Raw genomic sequence first — 21,565 nt, 5'->3', positions numbered from 1 at the left:
GTAGGATACCTACAACTAATAGGCCTAGGTAAGGTATTGAAATATCATATCATTAGGCCCAAGGCTAGGCCTATCTATTTCACCAGTAAGACAAAAAAAGTAGGCCCTACGCCATGGCATGGTTATTGATCCCATTTCACTTGATTTTGGAGTGAGCATTTTAGTTCCCTACTTTTCATTTGCTGTACTTCTGAGCTTGCACACATTATAACCTTTTTTGATATAAATTTCCAATTTCTTTTTTTGCTGGTGATGTACAGGTTTCTGGACAAAACGGCAAAAAAACCAAAACGGCACCACTTTTTGACCAGAACGGCAATGGACCAAAATGGCAATAAGTCAAAACGGCAAGACCAAAATGATGCTAAACAATTTATGTCATAAAAATAAAAACGTAAAAAAATAAACTAATTATAAACATGAAAGTGCATTACGATTAAATACGATAAAATGAGGCTAAATAGCAGCAGCAGCCGTAATAATATCATTAACAATAATAATAATAATAATAATAGAAATAGTCATACAAATTCAATATTAAAAAGATGGGGAGGGGGGAGGGTGGAGAACAATATAAAAGCAGTAAAACATTTAAATAAATAAAACTTTCAAATACAGACAAAATGAGGCTAAACAATTTATGTCATGAAAGTAAAAAATTGTGAAATAATAATAATAACATTAAAAGTGGGAAAAAGAGCCCATGGCAATATTCAATTTGCCTATCGGGCCAATTTCAAAATGATTCAGAAAATTATAACTGCGGCCTGCGCCAGTGGCGCTTGCTAGTCTTGGCATTGATTTCATGTTCCACATGTCTGACAGGATTTACTGGCGAGTGATCTTTCTCTTTCTCAGCTCCTACACTTCGCTTCCAGCTGATCTTTGTAATATCACCTGTCCCATTTTATTTTTTACTCAACTTAAAACCTACCTATTTTTGTAAATTTTTACTAATCTGTTTTTCTGTTCTTTTTATGGGATTCTTCTGCAGCTGTTTTTTCAGTTTTTGTCTTAGCACAGGTGGCAAATTACCTTTTAACTTTAATAGGCACTTTATAAGTTTTTATTGCATTACTGTATTATTATTTAACCATTAAAACAACAAAAAAAGTAGGCCTACACTGTGGTTATTGATCCGACACGGGAACCCAACTGCCCAATGTTACTATTAGAAGTCTGACACATTATTGTGCATGCGCAATGAAATAAGCTCATTGATATTTCTAAGTCAAAAACGTCGTGAGCGAGGGTTGAAAAAAACTAAAACATGAAATTACCTCATATAGTAAAAAATAGAAGATTTTTTTAGTTTTTACTAAATAGAGGTAACTTCATGCCCGACTTCATGTTTCAGTTTTATTTCAACTCTTGCTCGGGACATTTTTGACTTAGAAAATATCAATAATCTTTCATTTCATTGCGCATGCGCAATAGTGTGTCGGACTTTTAACATTGGGCAGTTGGGTTCCGGTGTCCGATCAATAACCACAGCGAAAAAGTATGGCTTGGCTGACTGGCTGTATTCAATCAAAATGGTTTTTTTTTTGTTTTTTTTTTTTTAAAGGAAAGGGTGAATTAATTTTACACAATCAAAATTGGATCAGTCTTTGAAGTTATCCAATTATAAAACCGCCTGCTCAAGACAGTTATCTTTCTTCACTTTAATAATCGATACTAATGTAGTACTGACTATAACATGTGTTACAAAAATATAGCTATATTGTGAACATTAACATTTTATTTTCAGATGGAAAAGTCTTTGCTTGATCAGCACGAAGCTTTTCACAAGAGGAAGTTAGCTGTTCCAGTGATTGAGAAGAGGAAACCAAAAACAGAAGCAGGTTCTCAACCACCAACAAAGAAAAAAAGACCCATCCCAGGTACTGTTGAAGAAAGTTGAGTGTGTTGAAACCATTTGTGGCAAAGACAAGCCAAACCAGTCACTCGTCGCAAAAATCGATTTTGAGTTATTAATACAGTGTTAGAGAGTAAAATAATAGCTATAAAATGGTAAAAAAATCATTCAACTCGGACATTTCCTTATGAAGTTACAAGCATTTAACCACACAGCTGTTTAAAGAACAATATATGAGAAATTAGCCGTCAAAGTTTATGATTTCAGGCATTTCTCATGCAGAAACTATCTTTAAATCCTTAAATAGTATTGTTTTAACATTGAAAATGGGGAAAATAACAGCATAGAATGATGTGTAGATATATAAAGGTTAGTTTAGTGCAATAAAATAGATTTTTTAAAATTTGACATTCAAGCATGTTTTGGCCATTTTCTCTGAAACACGATTTGCGACGAGTGACTGGTTTGGATTGTCTTTGCCACATTTACTGTTACTTAGGCCTATATAATGTGGATCGGCAGCACATTTACTTAACATCTAGATGTGTATAAGAGACAGACCCCCCCCCCCTTGGATATTGTTGCTAAGTTCCAAAAATGATGGCATTACCGTACCTTGCAAAATAAAATGCATTTGTGGAATGTGCACCTTCAATAAGCATATTCATTTTCATTCTTTGATATATTCCAAATAATTTTTTGGTAAAAAGAACCCACATATTTTAATCTGTAAAATTTAGGTTTATTTTCATAAATCCAAGAATCAATATTTCACTTGTGTTTTGAGTTTGTATGTTTTTTTTTTAGATTTCAGAAATGACCGGCACAATAAAAACCGAGGTGCCATCAGTGGCCATGGTGGGTTCAACTACAAGATGTTTCAAGGAACCTCTAAGAACAAGTTCAAGATCTTGGCGAATATCATCAACTTCATGAGAGATCGCTTTAAAAGAGGATGTAACTACAGTCTAACCGTTGATGAAATACTGGACGAGACAAACATGTTGGATGTGTCAACTGCTAACAAAGCCTGGCTAACAAATGATGTAAGTAATACCAATCACAGTGGCGGATGCTGGAATTTGAAAGATAGAAGGGTGGGGGGGGGAGGGGTGACTGATGAGGGAGATTTATAGATATGGATTTGTTCAAGACAACCCAGCCCCACAATGGTTTGGGCTGAGTAAAAAAATGTTGTATTTGTAACACCTAGTTGGCCTGTAATGGCACTTTCATTACAGGCCTTTTATCCTGTCATCTTTTCATTTTTCAAAAAAAATTATTGGGGTGGGTGGGCGTAAATTGAGATGGCTACCTTCCTCGCCTTGAATCCACCTCTGAATTATACACTATCAAATACAGTATGTGTGTGTCACATTTGATTGACTTCTGTGGTAATTGCCTCTTTTTGATACTGCAGGGGAAGATCTAGAGGTGCCATATAGACTATGTCTCCCTCCTCCACCCAAAAAAAAAAAAAGAGAGAAGAAAAGAACAGAAAGGTGAAAGGGGAGCTTGGTATATTTAAATTCCATGTTCCAGTATCTATAGTCAAGTATTTCAGAAAAAAAAAAATCTCAACGTTGGGTTATTTTGTTGCGAAACAGCACTTTAAAAAGGCCTCTTGTAAAGTCTAAGAGTGCCATTTCTGAATATCTAAAGGTGTCTGTTCTGACAATTTGCTACAGCCATGTTGTGGGTGATGTGGATGTGTACCCACTGTCAGGAACGTTGGACCTTCCATCGAGGAACTTTGACTGTCTGTCGGAAACTTTGGACCCCTTTATTTAAGCCTTACCACTTCTTGTTTCTCAACTCACTTTTTTCTCCTTTTATTACAACATCAGGCATTGCCAAATAATCCCAAGATTACTGTTGAGGACGGCGGGTACAAGTACAAACCGAAATTTAGTATACGAGGAAAGAAGGAGTTGTTACGTCTGCTAGATAATCATGATCAACACGGGAAAGGAGGAATCCTGCTTGATGAAGTCATTGATAGCTTACCACATGCTGAGAAAAAAATTGAGGTGAGACTGCCCTCTATTGATTGTATTTACCATTAGTGGATGTGTTTAATCTTGCTCCTAGTAGAAGCATCTGTTTACTGCTTGTCATAGATTTTTTTTGAGTACTTACTATGTGGTATCCCATAATTCTGTTCTTTGAACTCTTTGAACTCTCAAACTGAATTTATTCTCACAACTTACTGCAAGTGAGACAATAACCAAGTAGACACAAAATCCAATTCTTGTTATAATACTTCGTGGTTTCTAAATAGACCAATGGTATACTATGGTTTAACCAGCTCACCAGCTTAAATATTAAAGCCCACAGTTACTAAAATAAAAAGAATACAGTTTAACTGTTGAAAGAAATTTATTTTTTTAAAAATATTTCTCTACCTTTTTTAAAATTTATTTTATTATATTTATTTATTTATTTAGGCGCACAACATATGTACCAAGGATTGTCAATAACGAATATATCACTGTCCTACTTGTAAAATAAAAACACTGGTTACAGTAGCACTTTATGAACTAACTTCAATTATTTATTACACAAGGTATCACCAGCAGTCTATGCTGGCTTCATCAGGTGCAGACTGTTAGTCTATAAAGTGCTACCAGTGTTTATGTTGCATACATCTACCAAACTAGTTTAGGGAGTGGAGTTGATTAAAAAGAAAACCTGCAGCACTGATAGGAATTGAACCCAGGACCCTGGGATAATTCAACTCCATTTTTCTGTCATTGTTGATTGGTTTGTTTTCAATTTTCAGGATTTAGGTGATCAGGTGATCATAGTTACAAGGCCATTAGATAAGAAGAAAGTGTTATTTTATAATGACAAAGATTGTCAGCTTGAAATTGACGAAGGTAACATTTTTATTTTTATTTATTTTGTTTGGTATAATAGGAATAGTTGGATGATTTTGAGGTCATTGGCCTGCGGTGACCTAAAACTGATATTGATAATGATGTTGTTAACAGCCACTTATATTTTAATGATATACACAGTACAGTCTGTGGTAAAATCTGGAAAACCCCGCAAACACTATATTTATTTTTTAATTCATGTGAGCATATGTTTTTTCAGCAGTGCCAGCTATTTAGCACATTCAGATGAAGATTTGTAACTAGAGGGTGTTTCTAAGGCTCATCTGAACCCATTTTTTTTATTATTGAAGGATAAAGGATAAAGGTAGAAGAATAACCCATAATTCGCAGCATCATTGTGCTGAACTGCGTATGTTTGTGGTCCGCAACTACCTAGCGGTCGTGAAGAGGTGTTTATAGTAGCTACAGGTTCACATCATTCCACAACGACAGGGGCTGAAATGAACCATAGCATCGGGGTAACCCCCTACTCTTCCAAAAGATGCAATGGTTTCCTTGAAGTGCACACGAGCCAGATGTGTACACTGGACCCAGCCCACGAATTTCACGTCGGCAATTGCCGACCATATTTTCGAGCCAGAATTGCTACAGGACAACAATTTTTTGCCGACCTAGGCCTAGATTTCTTTGCTTCAAAAACTGCTTGGAAAGTCAAAAACAGGCTATAGCAGACACTAAATTTCATTTACGTCATCAAACCAAGGAATTGGTGGTTCATAAAACAGATTTGTTTGTACAATAACTATTTCTAATAGGCATGCAGTACGTACAATTTGTGTACAATCGTATTGTCTTTTTCGCCTAGTCGTTTCGTAGGCTAGGCCTAGGTAGGAATGACGCTAGCCAGCCAAGGCCTACAACATCGCCCAAATGAAGCCACGTGGGCAGCGTAGATCGTAATTCTTCTAAATCTATTATTTGTCTTCATTTTACAGTATTATTATCATTTTTAAAATGTTGTTTATTGTCTAAAAACAACAAAATTTAACATAATGTAGGCCTAATCCTACCGTCCGTAAACGCAATCACGATCGCATCGTGACTTCACTACTGACAAGTACACCGTACATGTGTGGAAAATCCCAAATAGATCATTATGGGCATGCGCATGGACTTGCATGGGCAGTTTTGAATCAGCCTGTGATGATACGATCGTGGCTTTTACGAAAAGTGATATTTCCCATGCCAAAGATAACAAAAAAATGACGCTGAAACGAAATTTATTCGGCGATTTTCTTATGTAAAACATATGTATTATACTAGACTATTAAATTAATACAAGTACAGTACGACCATTCTTTCACCAGCAATATATTGATTTAATAGAGAAATTAACAAAATCACAATCTGTAGATGACGATGTAAGGTCAAACGTTCGGAAAAATCGTAGTTTATACTATAGGCCTAGGTAGTAAAAAATTGCCGAGGCTGCCGACCTCGGAGAATTTTCCTAATTTCATGGGCTGCTGGACCTCTATTTTAAGTCCATATCCAAAAAGACTTGGTTCTACCAATCGAAACCTGGGTGAGGAGTGACTGGAACCACTGCCGATGTGAACGCTATAGTTAGTGTCCCTGCCTTACCGCTCAGCCACTCGACTTCTTGCATGAAAGCCCTCTCTCCTTGCATGAGTAAAATGCTTCAGCTCCAGGCAGCTTTCACCCTGATCCCCACAAGAGCTATTCTCCTGGATCCCATCAAGGCACCTCTAGTGCCTCCCGACTTCTGGCTCTTTTAGAACCCTTTTAGGTTAGCGGCTTACAGGCCTGCAGATGCAAACAAGAAAATAAAATAAAATAACAATATTTGATATCACAAACAACACAAAATTGATTTATGATAGCAGCATTAAAGCGGAACATTAAAACATTTAATTGCTCCCATGATAAAAAAGTAGCAATTAAAAGCTTCTAATGAAATTAAATACTGTATAGAAATCATTAAAAAAATCGGCCAATTTAAAGGTATTGTTTATGCATCCAAGTCTCAAGGTCTCAGTTAAGACAACATCAAGTTGTTGATTTCAAAGTAACTTTGCAATTAAGCAACTTCCAAGTAATGAATAGACTGTTCAAGTTTATAAAGAGAAATAGTTTGTCTGTGCCATTCTGGGCCAAATAATACCCAAATATTGATATAGCGCCAATTCCAAATTGAATTGGCGCTGAGCGTTCATTACCCCTGGTCACTGGATAACATACAATAAACCGATGATTTTTCCATTGCAATACCTTGTGCTATTTTTTTTTGTGTGTGCTGTTAACCCTTTGTGGTCTTTTGTACTAACAATTTTTGTATTTATATTTATATTCTTTACATGTATAAGCATCAGGGGAAAGAATTTTACTTGTGAATTTTTTCTATAAGTGACAATAAAAGTATCTTGTATCTTGTATCTTGTAATAGCAAACCAGCACAAAGTGCAACCTTCTCTCCTCTATGGGGAGTATACAGTGTACCAGTCGTCCGCTTGTACTCAGTGCACGAAACTAGTACATTCCATGCCACAACATCCTACCAGGTACCCATTTATACTCCTGGGTAGAGAGAGACAAACATAGATAGTGCCTTGCCCAAGGACATTTAAAGACTTGCCCAAGGACATTTAAAGACTTGCCCAAGGTATCAACCAATTTTCTAAAAATTGGTACAAGTCTTAGATTTTGCAGACATTGATTTCTTGCAATCATGTATTATTGTATATAATGAAAACATGCTGAATAAACTGTTGCACTCTAAGCCATTTTGGAATAATGCCTTTTCAAATGCACGCAATTCGTGTTATTTAATATTTTGCATTTTGTAATGCAATTTAGAGCAGATTTAAAATAAGATACGAAGCTGAATTGTAGTACCTAAGGTAACTTTGAACTGAATGAACACAGATCCAGCCTTGGAGCAAATGCATCTTATCTCTTATCCTCTCTACGGGCTGATAGCTAAATGCCAATTTGTTCTAACATATAGAATTAATTCCCATTTTTACACCCATCTAAAACCCATAAAATCTTGATTATCAGAAAAGCTTCATACTGCATGTGTGTATTATATCTACTGTACATCTGTTACTGTTCTCAAGTCTTTACTCAAGACTATTTGTTTTCAAAATTCAGTTTTTGTGATTTATTTTTATTAAAGTTTTCACCACTGCTTCATTTGTGAATTTTCTTTTCTGCTTGGGCATGGGCAGTTGCATATACTTGCTGTAGTTTCTTGGGGCATGATATGGATTCTATTGCTTTTTATCTGAAAAGAAAGGTGCTATGTAAACACTGGGAGTGATAGTGAGTGACATATAGTATTGTAGTCACATGTTGTTATCCTCAAGCCATAATAGAAAAAAAGACTTTCAGTGAAACTCAGATCAAACAAAAAATCATGCCGCCAGCCAATTTGAATACAATGGTTTATGTATCTAACTTTCAGTTAAGAGAAATTAATTGTTGAATTAAAAGTATCAAGAAACTTTCCAATTAAGCAATTTCCAAGTAATGAATAGAAAGTTGAAGGGTAAATCGGTTGACTATATTTGAGACAAGGAAGTTTGTGTGCAAAATTATTTCACTAGCGTTAAGTAGAGTATTGAACATTAGTGCCCATAATGTTTCTCTTTGGGTGTTTATTGATTCAATGATTACTTTACTTAAGTAGGAAAATCTCATGATGTCACTATCATTATCATCACTTCCGGCATTATATTGCACCTTTCTTTTCAGATTTAAAAAGCTAGCCACTGTGTTTTCCCTCAAAAACCCACAGCAAGTATATGCAACTGCCCAAGCCCAAAGAAAAAAGAAAATTCCCAAATGAAGCACCATTGAAAACCATAAAAAAAATAAAAATCCAATACCTTTGTTAATATAACATTAACAGAGATCAGGGTTCATATGAATGTCAACAATATACAAAGAAATATTAGGGAGCTTTTGATTTGTGCGACGACGCAGCGCTAGAACGGAATCACTCATGCGTGACCGTCCTACCTGGCGTCCTACGTTCTCTGCATATGTAGATTTGGCCAAATTGTGATCTTGAGGTGCGATCTTAACGTTCTCGCATGCGCAACAGTCACAACTTACCTTTGTTTTTGGTTTGTTCAATCATAAAAGAAAAATGTAATTCTTTTATCGTTGTTTAGTTTCCATATCCACCAAGTGTTGCTCATTTCCGCTTTGGTTAAAACTACAAATTTTATTATTTACAAAAAAGTATAGAATTTTTAAATATATGAAAATGTCCTTGAAGAGATAAGGGGCCTGTTGTGCGAAAACCATCGACAGTGACCAAAACAAGAATATTTACTTTTTACTATATTCTTATTCTCCACATTACAAGCTATAAAATGATGGGCCATTTTTCTAGAATCGAATTACTATTGCCAAAGTTATGAGTAAAAGTGTTATAACTTCTCTGTACTGAGGTACACAATATCTTATGCTGATTACTCAGTTTAACATTTGTGACCTAAGCTCACAAAAGGGCTGTAAACTCGCACCGCACTGTATTGATAAACAAGCCTCCATAGCCAGAATAGGGTGAATTTTGTGTGAATTGGGATTTTGTGTAATAAATAATGTATAACTTTTAATCTTACTATTCCTGAAGTTTGAGTTTAAAATTATAACTGTAAGACGTAAAATTAAGCCATTTTCGGATGGGAGCTAGTGAAAAATGAATAGAAACCTGCAGAAAATAAAAGCATTTTTCTCAAAACTTGATTTAAGAAAGTTGATAAGATGACAATTATTCAAACGGTCTTAACTTTTCTTCCAGACACCCAATTGAGTTCATTTAACTGTCATTTTAAAGTACTGTATATGATATGTTCTATGCCATTATAACAAAAACTCATTTTGGCCTGAGGACGAGTTTACAGCCCTTTTGTGAGCTTGGGTCACATTTAGAGATTGAAATTTTCAAGTTTTTTTTTAACTTGACACGAAAGAAGCAGAGCTTTTATAAATACTGTACAATACAATAGTTAATCAAATATATTATTTAATGGCTAAATGATTAAATTATTTGAGGTTTTTCTTAAATATAACCATCTAAATGTAAACTGAAATTATTACCAGGTGAAATATGTGGCAAAGACAAGCCAAACCAGTCACTCGTCGCAAATCGTGTTTTAGAGAAAATGGCGAAAACATGCTTGAATGTCAAATTTTAAAAAATCTTTTTTATTGTACTAAACTAATCTTTATATATCTATACATCATGCTATGCTGTTATTTTTCCCATTTTTAATGTTAAAACAACACTTTTTAAAGATTTCATGATAATTTCTGCATGAGAAATGCCTGAAATCATAAACTTTGACTTCTGATTTCACATATTTTGTTCTTTAAGCAGATGTATGTTTAAATGCTTGTAACTTCATAAGGAAATGTCAGATTTGAATGATTTTTTTACCATTTTATAGCTCTTATTGTACTCTTTAACCCTGTATTAATAACTCAAAAAAAAGATTTTTGCAACCAGTGACTGGTTTGGCTTGTCTTTGCCACATATATTTTAGAACTCTTATCTTTGGGACTGGACAGGACACCACGTTTTTTTTGGCCAAGAAGTGAGGGAAATGTATCTTTTACTACTATTGCCAACTGCTATTCAAGGGAAATTCCTGTTAAGGGAACACTTTTTTGGTCCTAAAGACTGAGTGTCCCCTTATATGTTTTCTACTGTACATAAAAAAAAAAAACAGAAACAATGTGAAAATGCTGTGGATTGTCAGAAGCGAAATAAATCTCTGTTGAAGACTGTCTTTTATTAAAAGTTATATTGTACATGAAAAGATAAATAATAACTCAGATCAAACAGAAAATCATGCAGTTGACTGCCGCCAGCCAATTTGAATACAATGGTTTATGTATCTAACTTTAGGTTGAGAGCAATTGATTGTTGAGTATCAAGTAACTTTCCAATTACTGTAAGCAATTTCCAAGTAATGAATAGAATGTTGAAGGGTAAATCAGTTAACTATATTTGAGACAAGGAAGTTTGTGTGCAAAATTATTTCACTAGCGTTAAGTAGAGTATTGAACATTAGTGCCCATAATGTTTCTCTTTGGGTGTTTATTGATTCAATGATTACTTTACTTAAGTAGGAAAATCTCATGATGTCACTATCATTATCATCACTTCCGGCATTATATTGCACCTTTCTTTTCAGATTTAAAAAGCTAGCCCCTGTGTTTTCCCTCAAAAACCCACAGCAAGTATATGCAACTGCCCAAGCCCAAAGAAAAAAGAAAAATTCCCAAATGAAGCACCATTGAAAACCTTTAAAAAATAAAAATAAAAATCTAATACCTTTGTTAATATAACATTAACAGAGATCAGGGTTCATACGAATGTCAACAATATACAAAGAAATAATAGGGGGCTTTTGATTTGTGCGACGACGCGGTGCTAGAATGGAATCACTCATGCGTGACCGTCCTACCTGGCGTCCTACGTTCTCTGCATACGTAGATTTGGCCAAATTGTGATCTTGAGGTGTGATCTTAACGTTCTCGCATGCATGTTATTGAAACAGTGAATTTTATTATGACTTTTTTTTAACACTTTACTATTTTAACTTGTTAATATCTTAACGTATTTCTCATCATTGCCATGTTGTATTGTCTTGTGATTTTTCATGTAATTTTATAATTTTTAACCAAGACTGTTGTAAAGGAAAAAAACAAATTGCATATTTTAAAATGGGATAATAAAGTGTTCTTTAATCTTGAACTTTAATTATTATATTTTTATTGTTAATAAAAATTAACATTTCTGGCAACATATGATTTGGTACTCGAGTTTATTTTGTTGTGTAAGAAATACTGGGTTATTTCCTGAATTTGTTTTATAAGCATGGATATTTTGTTTGTATAAATGTAGACATGTTTTTTTTATTACCAAACCAGAGGGAAGTATATTTAAATTCTTTTTTTTTTTTTTGACAGAATTCAAAAAGCTTTGGCGAAGCATAGCAGTCGATTCAATAGACGAGAACAAAATTGATGAATACTTAAAAAAGCAAGGTATCACGTCCATGCAGGACTCTGGTGTCAAGAAATTTGTAAGTAAAATTGTTTTTATGAAAGCAACAACATACAACAGTACAATACAATTGCAATTTTCCTTAAACGATTCAAGTTGAAGTTGAACATATATAAAGAATTAAAGTTAATAATTAAAACTTGGCACAAACTACGCCAAGACAGTTATCGACCAGAACGATGCCATGCAGATCACAACGAGGTGCACACAACTTCTTGTTTTGAACAATCTACTCAGTGAAGCCAGGACGAAACATGAGAGCTATGTTTTTATATGATTTTTTATTTCTGTTTGTGTAGAAAAACAAACAAAACAGGAATTCTGATATATGACTCGAGATATCATTTCTCCAAAAACAACAAGGAAACTTGTTTGTTGTCCGGAATTTCCTTGTTTGTTCTATCTATCAAATTTATATAACAAAAGCAAAACTTTGTTTTCTATGTATAGAAAAAAATTGGAAGAAACCACTGTTATTAATATATTCAGTCCATATTGATATTATTAATTTATCTTATGAAATATTGTATATTTTAATACATTATTAGTAAATATTTGAATGCATTAGTTTCATTCGGTTTGCTTAACAGCTGTAGAACTGATATTAAGCAATGCGCAATTGATGTAAACTTTAATAGCACGAGCTTTCGTTGTTGTTATCAACATGACTTCGTCAGGCTATGTCAACATCAGCGTAAGCTGACAGTAAGTTGACATCAATTGTGCTTACTATCGATAAAACAGTCTATTAATAACAAATGTTTTCCATGTGAATTGAAGGCTTTTGAGATTTCACCACAAAACAGACAGTACTGTATACTCTGAAAGTGAATCTGTATTATGTATAGGAAGTAATTTGGGAAGGAAATATAGTAGTTGTTTACTGGAAGTCAGTCACATGTCATAGTATGACCAAGCTCTACAGTGACAATGGGCACCTTCTTCGGCATTTCATTTAAGCAGTCAATTGAATCGGAACTATTTGTAAGGTGTCAAAATTCACTGTGAGCAATGGTCAAAGGCGCGGAGACGTTACAAACGTCAAAGTGGCTTGTATTCAAGAGTTTACCTTGTGCTACAACTTCTTAGAAGAACTGATGATGTGTTGAGAATATTTCTAAGAAAATTTAGAGATATGCATGTCAATTCCTCTCAGAACTATTCACATGTTGTATTGCCAATTTTATACTTTTGTTTACTGTATCCGTCATGCAAACTTTCAAACAGTAATATAGTTTTATGATTAAGAATTTATTGTTTTTTTTGTTGTTGTTATTACTGTTATTATTACTACAACAAAAATAATACAGAAATCATTTAGTATCAGAACAATACTGTTGTCTCTTGATGCACTCCACTCGCATGTTCGCAAGGTGGTGATATGCTGAGGTCCATTGGGGTTCACCAAGAGCTAGTCCCTGACTCTTCTTCTTTCCACCCACTGTTCGACCACAGCACTTACCCACAGCAAATCACAGAGGGTCAGAGACCATTATTTGTTTTTTTTTACACTGAAATTACCCCAAAACAAGGCCTGAAAGCCACTTCTAGGTTAGGGGCTAGAGCCACTTCACAGCCTGTCAACAATGCAAGTTGGGTTTATCTAAGCACAGCCGGCTAAGATTGGACAATGTGTCGTTTAAACTCCTGACCACAAGTTCAACAACCAAAATGAAAACTGCTGAGCCAAACGGCCTTCCCCAAATTGTATTTGTATTTAAAAATATGTTTGATTCTAAAAAAAGAAATCAAAGCTTACCATTATTTGAAATTTCAAATTCACAACAGTATTGTTTTGAAAATACAGAAGCGCATTATTGAAGTTTATCCAAGTTTGATTTGATTTTTTTTAATTTATTTTGGCATCTCACAGAAAACACAACAATTTAAAAATGTCATCAAGAAAATCATTGGGAAAAAAAAATTGAATATCATAAAAAAATTAGACTAACTAAATCAAATGTTAGTACATATTAAAAGTATTGAATCAAACATTCAACATCCAGGCTAGTTATCTGTAGGTCATGGGCTCGATTCCCACCCGAAACACTGGCGAGATTTCTTTTTTCGCAGGTACGGTATTTGGGAACGTACTGAGCATTCAGTACGAGAACACATCAGGTAGGGCAAAACATCATTCCTATTAAATCTCCTGATGCAACCACCACCTGAATTATGCAATATCATTATCTTTTATGCCTCAGACTCCAGTACAGAAGAGAAGAAAAGGCGGAAAGAAGAGAAAGATAAAACAACTGTTGAATGAGCATGTGGCAGACCAATTAAAAGACTACACAGAAGACAACAATGGACAATGATACTTGGAAGCTATACACTCTTTGTACACATAGACTATGAGTTTTGATTTGATTTCATTAATCAATTCCCAGCACCCAAAAACTACCAGATGAAATATATTTTAGAACTCTTCCTTTGGGACTGGACTGGACACCACATTTTTTTTTTTTGCCAAGAAGTGAGGGAACCTATGTATCTTTTACTACTATTGCCAACCTCTATTCAAGGGACATTCCGGTTAAGGGGACACTTTTTTGGCCCCAAAGACTGAGGGTCCCCTTATATGTTTTCTACTGTACATAAAAAAAATAAACCAGAAACAAAGTTAAAATGCTGTGGATTGTCAGAAGCGAACTAAATCTCTGTTGAAGACTATCTTTTATTAAAAGTTATATTGTACATGAAAAGATAAATAACTGATTAATTATGATTTCAAATATTATTATGTACTTGGTTATGTAGTTAAGCTCAACTACTTTTGAGGATGAAATACTATGTAAATACTGTAAAACCTTGAATAGAAGACCTGGCTTCTTTAGATGGCCTTTTTTCAAGGTATTTTTTTTTTAGATGGGCTTCTTTTTGAGACAACTTTTGCAAAGTAAAAAGTGGGGCTTCTTTTTAAAATGAATGCTGTAAATTTTGGAATTATTACTATAAAAACAATAGGATTCCCGAAAACATTTTTGAACCATGAAATGCTGTTAAAATTATTTCATTCAAATTTTTATTTTGACAATTTCTCTGAACTATAAACTTAACTAGATTTATGATACAAAATCAACAAAAATGTAATTGAAACAGTATTATATCTTCATGATTAAGATTAAAGTGTCCATAAATGATCAATACAAACAATTGTTAATAGATATGTTTTCCTAATATTTGCACTTCATTGTTTATCTCAGTTTCTTTGAAATTCATGTACTGTACAGTTAGTGTACTGTTTACTATCTTGAAAGGAAGCCAATACTATCGTTACTTCTTTTTGAGGTTCTTTTGCAAACTAAAGACAGGGGCTTCTTCTCGAGATTTAGCCCACCAGGTTTCTGTTTGAGGTTTTACGGTATGTAAAAAACCAAAGTGAAAAATGTAATCATAAAATCCAGTATTCTGTCTATTTTTTACCTGAATGCCCCTTGATATTTTTTTTATTACATATTATAGGACTATTTTTATCACATTCTTTGAAAATACAGTAGGCCTATGTATATTTTTTTTATTAATAATTGTCCTAATATATGATACAGTCACAATCAGGCATTCTTAAAACAAACATTTTTTTTTTTTTTTTTTGGTTTTTGAATGACAACTTTGTGTAAATTTTGTAAATAAATCTTATCATTCAAATATTTTATTGCTTTGTTTTTTTGTTTTTTTTCGATAGTAATTATTACCTCATTGTTTATTTTAATAGATAGAATCATGACATGTGATGACATGCCAGCAAAAATTAGTCTAGACTCCTTCGTGCTCTGTCATTATGACTAACAACAACAAGGCTACACAACTACGCTCTATGTAATTAAATTATATTGTTTTGAGCTAAATTACAATGTTGGTTTCTTCCAGTTGAAAATTAGCATGAGTTGTAAAATGTGTGCAAATTGGCGATCAAATCATATATTTGTACAAAATAACTATATATTCAGAAAGTCATTGCATGTAAATTACAGCTATAATCATAAATATTGCTTACAGACATTGAACAAGATACGAAAATGATTTTAAAAACATGTACCAGTAATTTTAATTAATAATTTGTACCAGAAATTTTACATACTAATAAATTAGTCATTTTAATTTTAACAATTAAATTGTCTTAAAGGCCAGCATCAGTCTAAATAGAGTATGCAATATTTTACTTGACATTAGTTAATGTTAATTAATATTAAGTTTATTTATGAAAATTAAAATCAATATTAATAATAATTATATTTAATTAAATTGTAAGTACGGTTTAAATACATAAAAAAAACAAGTATGGAGAACAACCATTTAAAATTGTAAGCATAATTTAATGACCTTAAAATTTGAGAAAAGAGAAATGTTTGAATGTTTAAATAGAATCAATAAAAACCAGATTATAGTAAAGGGCATTCAATAAATAACCTAGAAAACATGCATAAATATTACCTTTTCTATATCTATCTGTTGATATGGCTCAGGTCTTAAATTGGCAGGTAGTCAACTTACTGTAAATTGCCAGTATTGAAGAGAGGCTTATTAAAGATTATGTGAGGGAGAAGTATTATTTAGCTGGCATAGGACTGAATTGTTTAGTACCGTATTATGAAAAAAAAAAACGGTTGTTCAAAATAATAATTTAGGCTTATTTATAAGTGTCGCCGTAGTGCGTTTTTGAGTAACACCTGCCCCTTTCACACATTCACAATTTTTGCAACGCACGATTTTTCAATTTTTGAAAATCGCAGTGGCTTCGTACTAAAGCTTCTAGTCAATCGTAATTCACCGTAGTGCATTAGGCTAGATCTTCATGCCATCGTGATTGAGCACAATTTTTTTGGGAATGTTAAAAAAAAATCGTGCTCAACCGTAGCTGTGAAGTAAATCTTGGTCTACCGCAGCAGCATCGTGTGAGTGTCGTAACGTTGTCGTGACGGCGTCAGTGCAGTCATACTCATTCCCTAGTGGCCACAACACCTAGAGCAGCTAGCAGCTTGCATATATTGCAGATTTTTTAACATGACGACGACAACATGCAAATATTCGTTAATTACACCTGTTTTGTCATGTGATTAGTTAAATCAAACAGGTGTCTTGTTAAATCGTATTGACGTCGTGTTTTCGTCATAGTGACGTCGTAATACAGTCTTGGTAATTCGTAGTACGTCGTGACAAACCTACGTATCCTTATAATTTGTAACCATGTCGTCGCACTATCGCATTATGCCCCTTTCCCACATTCACGATTTTTGCTACGACAGAGCACGATTTTTCAATTTTGAAAAATCGCAATGGCGTCGTCGTAAATGTCGTGGTCAAAAATAATTCATCGTATTGCATCGTACTAGATCTTGATGTCATCGTGATGGAGCACGATTTTTTTGGAATATTAAAAAAAAATTGCGCTCAATCGTAGCTGTGAAAAAGATCTTGGTCTACCGCAGCGGCATCGTGTGAGTGGCGTAACGTTGTCGTCGTTTGTCGTGACTGTGTCTTGTCTATTCGTACTACCAACAACACATACGACAAACCAAGACGTTGCTGCGGTGCTAAGACGATTAGTTACGATGCCATTAGGATACCATCAAGACTGTGGTTTATATCACGTGGCTCTGGGTCGGAAAAGTTTTTCAACACACTGAACAATTCCTTGCTCACTTAGAGAAAGTTTCTGAAGCCTCTTGGGTCTTCTTATTTAACTCTACTAGAAGTGTTCATACTGTCTAAAATATGGACGACGTAAGAGCCATGGCTGTACCCATACACTTCGTTTAGGCCTATGCATTCGACGTGACCGACGCTTACTCTTGATTATCAAAACTGTAGCAGCCAACAAATTTTCTTCTTCTATAGCAGCAGCTTTCAAATATTGATGGTGTTTCAACAGTGCGTTTTTTGTCATGTCATGTGATGTTTGTTTTTGTGATGTGCGTCTTGTTAAATCGTGCTAACGTCGTGCTTGCGTCTTTGTAAAATCGTAGTGACGTTGAATTAAAATTTTGGTAATTCGTATTACGTCGTCACAAATCGTAACTCTATCGTTATAATTCGTCAAAAAATGTCGTCGCACTATCGCAATAGTGCCGTAATACATCTTGACGGCGTCCTAGTAGCGTCTTGATGAAACGTAAAACTTTAAATTTTTGAGTACGAATCACTACGATCGTAGCGAAAATCGTGAATGTGGGAAAGGGGCATTACTCCCGTAATACATTTTGACGGCGTTTTCAAAGCGTCTTGAAAAAGTAAGATTCGATTGAACTTGAAATTTTTAGTATGAATCGCTACGATAGAGCACGATTTTAGAACTTTTAAAAATCATGGTCTATCGTTTAAAATAAATAAATGTGTGAAAGGGGAAAAACATGTTCGGGGTGGGACATATTCGAGAAGGCTCCTATATTATTCGATAGAGTTGAAGTTTATTTGATCATTTAAAGTTGAAGTTCTTTGTAGTAAACTCTGTAAATAAAACTATTTTTATGACGCCTTGTATCATTTAAAGTGAATACTTTCATCATATTAACAGAAATAGTCAATTTTTTCAGTTACTTTTTTATGGTTGTTGATGTGACAGACGGTATAACTAACATTGAGGAATGTGTACAGTATTGATGAATTGATATTTAAGTAACCATGTATGGTTACTTCGTTTTTGTGCAGGTTCATTTATTTATACCAACAACCAAATGACTATGTTTGATTATTTAATAGTCCTATATTGAAGCCTGGTCACGCACTTCATACCTATGGTAATATGTACTTGTGAACTTTTTAAGTTATAGGCCTAGTAAGGTTATATAGCGATTGAAGTCAAATTTTAAAAAGAAAGGTTCCCACAAATATAAGAAAAACCCCGTCGGAACCAAAAATTCAATTACTGTACCAAATACTTTTAATTTTTAAGTGGTTATAAGAACGGTTTACGGAAAATTGGATAGGCCTACATTAGCGGATCCAGAAAATCAAAATTGAGGTAGCCCAGAAAGTCAATTTTACAGGTTGATTGGTCAGGATTACCACCTCAGCTCAACCTTTGGCTGGAAATTTTATGTCTCTGGCACTTCCAGATGGCCGGAAAATATGGCGCTCTTAGACTAAAAAAATGTGAATGCAAGTTATTTTCCCCATATTTCTTTAAGGGGTGGGGATGGCCCGGGCCAGCTTGACACCCTCCCCCACCTCGCCTGAATCCGCCTGTGGGATCAGTTAAATTCATAAATAGGCCTATATACATATCACCATAGTGGTTAGTTCATATTCTTCTAGATTGAATCCTGAGCGATCAATTTTGTGATTTGCTAATGTTATGATCTGACGCGATCAAACGCGTCCCTAGACATGCTTTTAGACACATCAGCGACAATGTGTTTTTTTTTTAAATTTATTTTATTAATTCCAGAAATATATTAGCCAAAGTTCACACTTTGTTTAAGTATGTATAACTTAGGCTATTGATACCTTCATATGACTTCCTGGTCATGTATTAAATTATGGGATGTGGTTTATCATAGAAAAGGTACAAACATTACAACACAATCGACGGCATGCATCGGGTAGTGATGCCCCAATGAGTTCCCTCAATAAAATGAACTTTTATCTAGTAACAATAGCCAATCGACATCCAATATTTCCTATAGGCCTAGTATCTGAAAGAGCATAATGACGATATAGTCAGCCAGGGGCGTGGGACGTGAGAGAATCAATGTGGTATTGTTTCCATCTTCATTTTTTCTATTCCTCATAGACAACCATATATTATTTTTTGTTTTATTCACTATATAAAGCTTGATATAAAATAGGTCCTACATTAGACAGCCAATTACAAAGTTCTGATACATGTGATGGTCGCATTTTTACTATGTTCTAAACCCATTTACCATGAAGACTAAAAACTTACAAAAGGTAAAGATGATGCATCTGTATATTTTGATTTGTTGATCAACGCCGAAAGTTCGATTGTATTAACCATTCGTGGAAAATAAGTTATTTTTGGCGGCTTTCAATTTGTTTTTGGGGCCTTCTTACATTCGTTTTCAAACAATTGTTTGTAGGTCTACTTTTTTATGCACAAAATTCAGATCCCAGTTTGGCCTACCTATTAATTATTGCAGATCTCTGAAAATCTATTTTAGAAGAAAACGAGTTATTTCGGTCTTATCATATTTCAATTGTTACTTTTATAATTTGCTGGGCTGCTTATCAAGTAGGCTAATGTATTATTTCCGTTCGTGTCAGCAAAAACGGAATTACTCGGTATGAATTGTTTCCGAGGCATTTCTTACTTCAATGATGACACCAAAGAAAACTAAAACAATAACTAGTAGGCTTTAGATCAAAGTTCATAATTCATTTTTTTTTTCACATTCAGAATTTATTTGTAAAAAAAAAGTACATTTAGATTATATAATTGGGTCGCCTTGGACTCAAACCAAGAAATTGTAACAAAGCATTGATACAACACATGTAAATAAAATATTACGCTTTCCCTTTCTCCCAAGATTTTTTAATATAATTTTACTACCATTTAAAATATAATTGGGTCGCCTTGGACTCAAACCAAAAAATGGTGACAGCTATAAAAAGTATTGATACAACACATTTAAATAAAATATTACGCTTCCCCCCCCCCCCAAGATTTGTTAATATGATTTTACTGCCATTTATAATTAACAAAACACTAAAAGTTAAAAACATTCGATTGCATTAACGTACTTTTTATTTTATTCTATTAAGGATTATTTACATATTTATTTATTTACGACAAGGAATATTTAAATGTTAAATCCGGTATATTAAGGCTTTAAGTACAGTATATATTGAAGCGTCAAGTATAAAATATTCACATATTGTATCTTTTCGGTTATCGTTACTTTAATATATGCATATACTTCTCTTGTTGATCAAATAAACTTTAACAATTATAGGCCCACAATTCATATTTGAAATACTTACTTTATATATTCATTCATTCATCATTTTATTTTCAGAATTTCATATCCATAGTATAAAGCAAATAGACAATAATACATATAAATTGACAAAACTCTACAAAGAAAAATTGCTTACACTAAGGCTTACTTTTAAGTTATTAAAAGAGGTGCAGTTAATACAGAGCAAGGTTCCACTGCTGATAGGCTTGACGAATTAAGCGTGTACCCCTTTATAGCTAAAACCAGCGTCATAATTTCCCGGTATAAAAAAAAAAAAAAAAAAAAAAAAAAAAAAAAAATCATTTTTTTTTTGGCCTAGGCCTATACTTAAGTAAATAAGCAAAAATTGATGTGTTTCGATCTATAAGACATGGTAGACCTATACTTTTGAACTCTTATGAGCAAAATAATCTAACTGAATTTTTGGGTGTTTTCAATAATTCCTAGGTAGTACATATTATATAAGAGACTCATATAATATTAAAGATGATGCGTATTATATTATTTTCTAAAATTAAGTCGATACAACAAATATTATATATTACTGTCAGCCTATTCAAATTGTTTTTATACGAGATATACCGATTTGGGTTTTACGTAGGAGGTTTTTGTTTGCGAAGGTGAAGTGTTGACTATGGCCAGCTACTGAGTCATCGCCGTGAGAATATTGCGGATTCAAGATGGTTACATCCTATTTCGGCCCGGTCTTCAATAGCATTTGTTATCCAAAATTGCATGCGATTTTATTCAGTGACCGCACTCGAGGCGTCTGACCTTTAGTCTTTTAGAGTATATACTTGATTATTCATAATTCAAAATTAATGTAATGTACATAGTATAT

At 33.8% G+C, this 21,565-nt stretch overlaps 1 protein-coding gene across 4 annotated transcripts in view; it reads left to right on the top strand.

The window, feature by feature from the left end:
* The window catches only part of LOC117113172 (transcription initiation factor IIE subunit beta-like), a 21,616-nt gene extending 3,339 nt beyond the window's left edge, over positions 1-18,277 (top strand). For all 4 annotated transcript variants that reach the window (XM_033256449.1, XM_033256446.1, XM_033256448.1 and 1 more), the window contains exons 2-7: positions 1,751-1,883; positions 2,666-2,904; positions 3,706-3,888; positions 4,641-4,737; positions 11,710-11,825; positions 14,011-18,277. In XM_033256449.1, coding sequence (XP_033112340.1) covers positions 1,751-1,883; positions 2,666-2,904; positions 3,706-3,888; positions 4,641-4,737; positions 11,710-11,825; positions 14,011-14,124 — 882 coding nt within the window. In that variant the 3' untranslated portion in view covers positions 14,125-18,277. The remainder of the gene's footprint in view (positions 1-1,750; positions 1,884-2,665; positions 2,905-3,705; positions 3,889-4,640; positions 4,738-11,709; positions 11,826-14,010) is intronic.
* Positions 18,278-21,565: the final 3,288 nt, after the last annotated feature.

The sequence above is a fragment of the Anneissia japonica genome, unplaced genomic scaffold (genome assembly GCF_011630105.1).
Source record: "Anneissia japonica isolate Jap-2015-1 unplaced genomic scaffold, ASM1163010v1 scaffold93_len1081246_cov171, whole genome shotgun sequence".
In the NCBI taxonomy this organism is placed as follows: Eukaryota; Metazoa; Echinodermata; class Crinoidea; order Comatulida; family Comatulidae; genus Anneissia; species Anneissia japonica.
The sequence above is the reverse complement of the archived record's forward strand: the minus strand, read 5'-3'. Positions and strand labels throughout refer to the sequence as shown.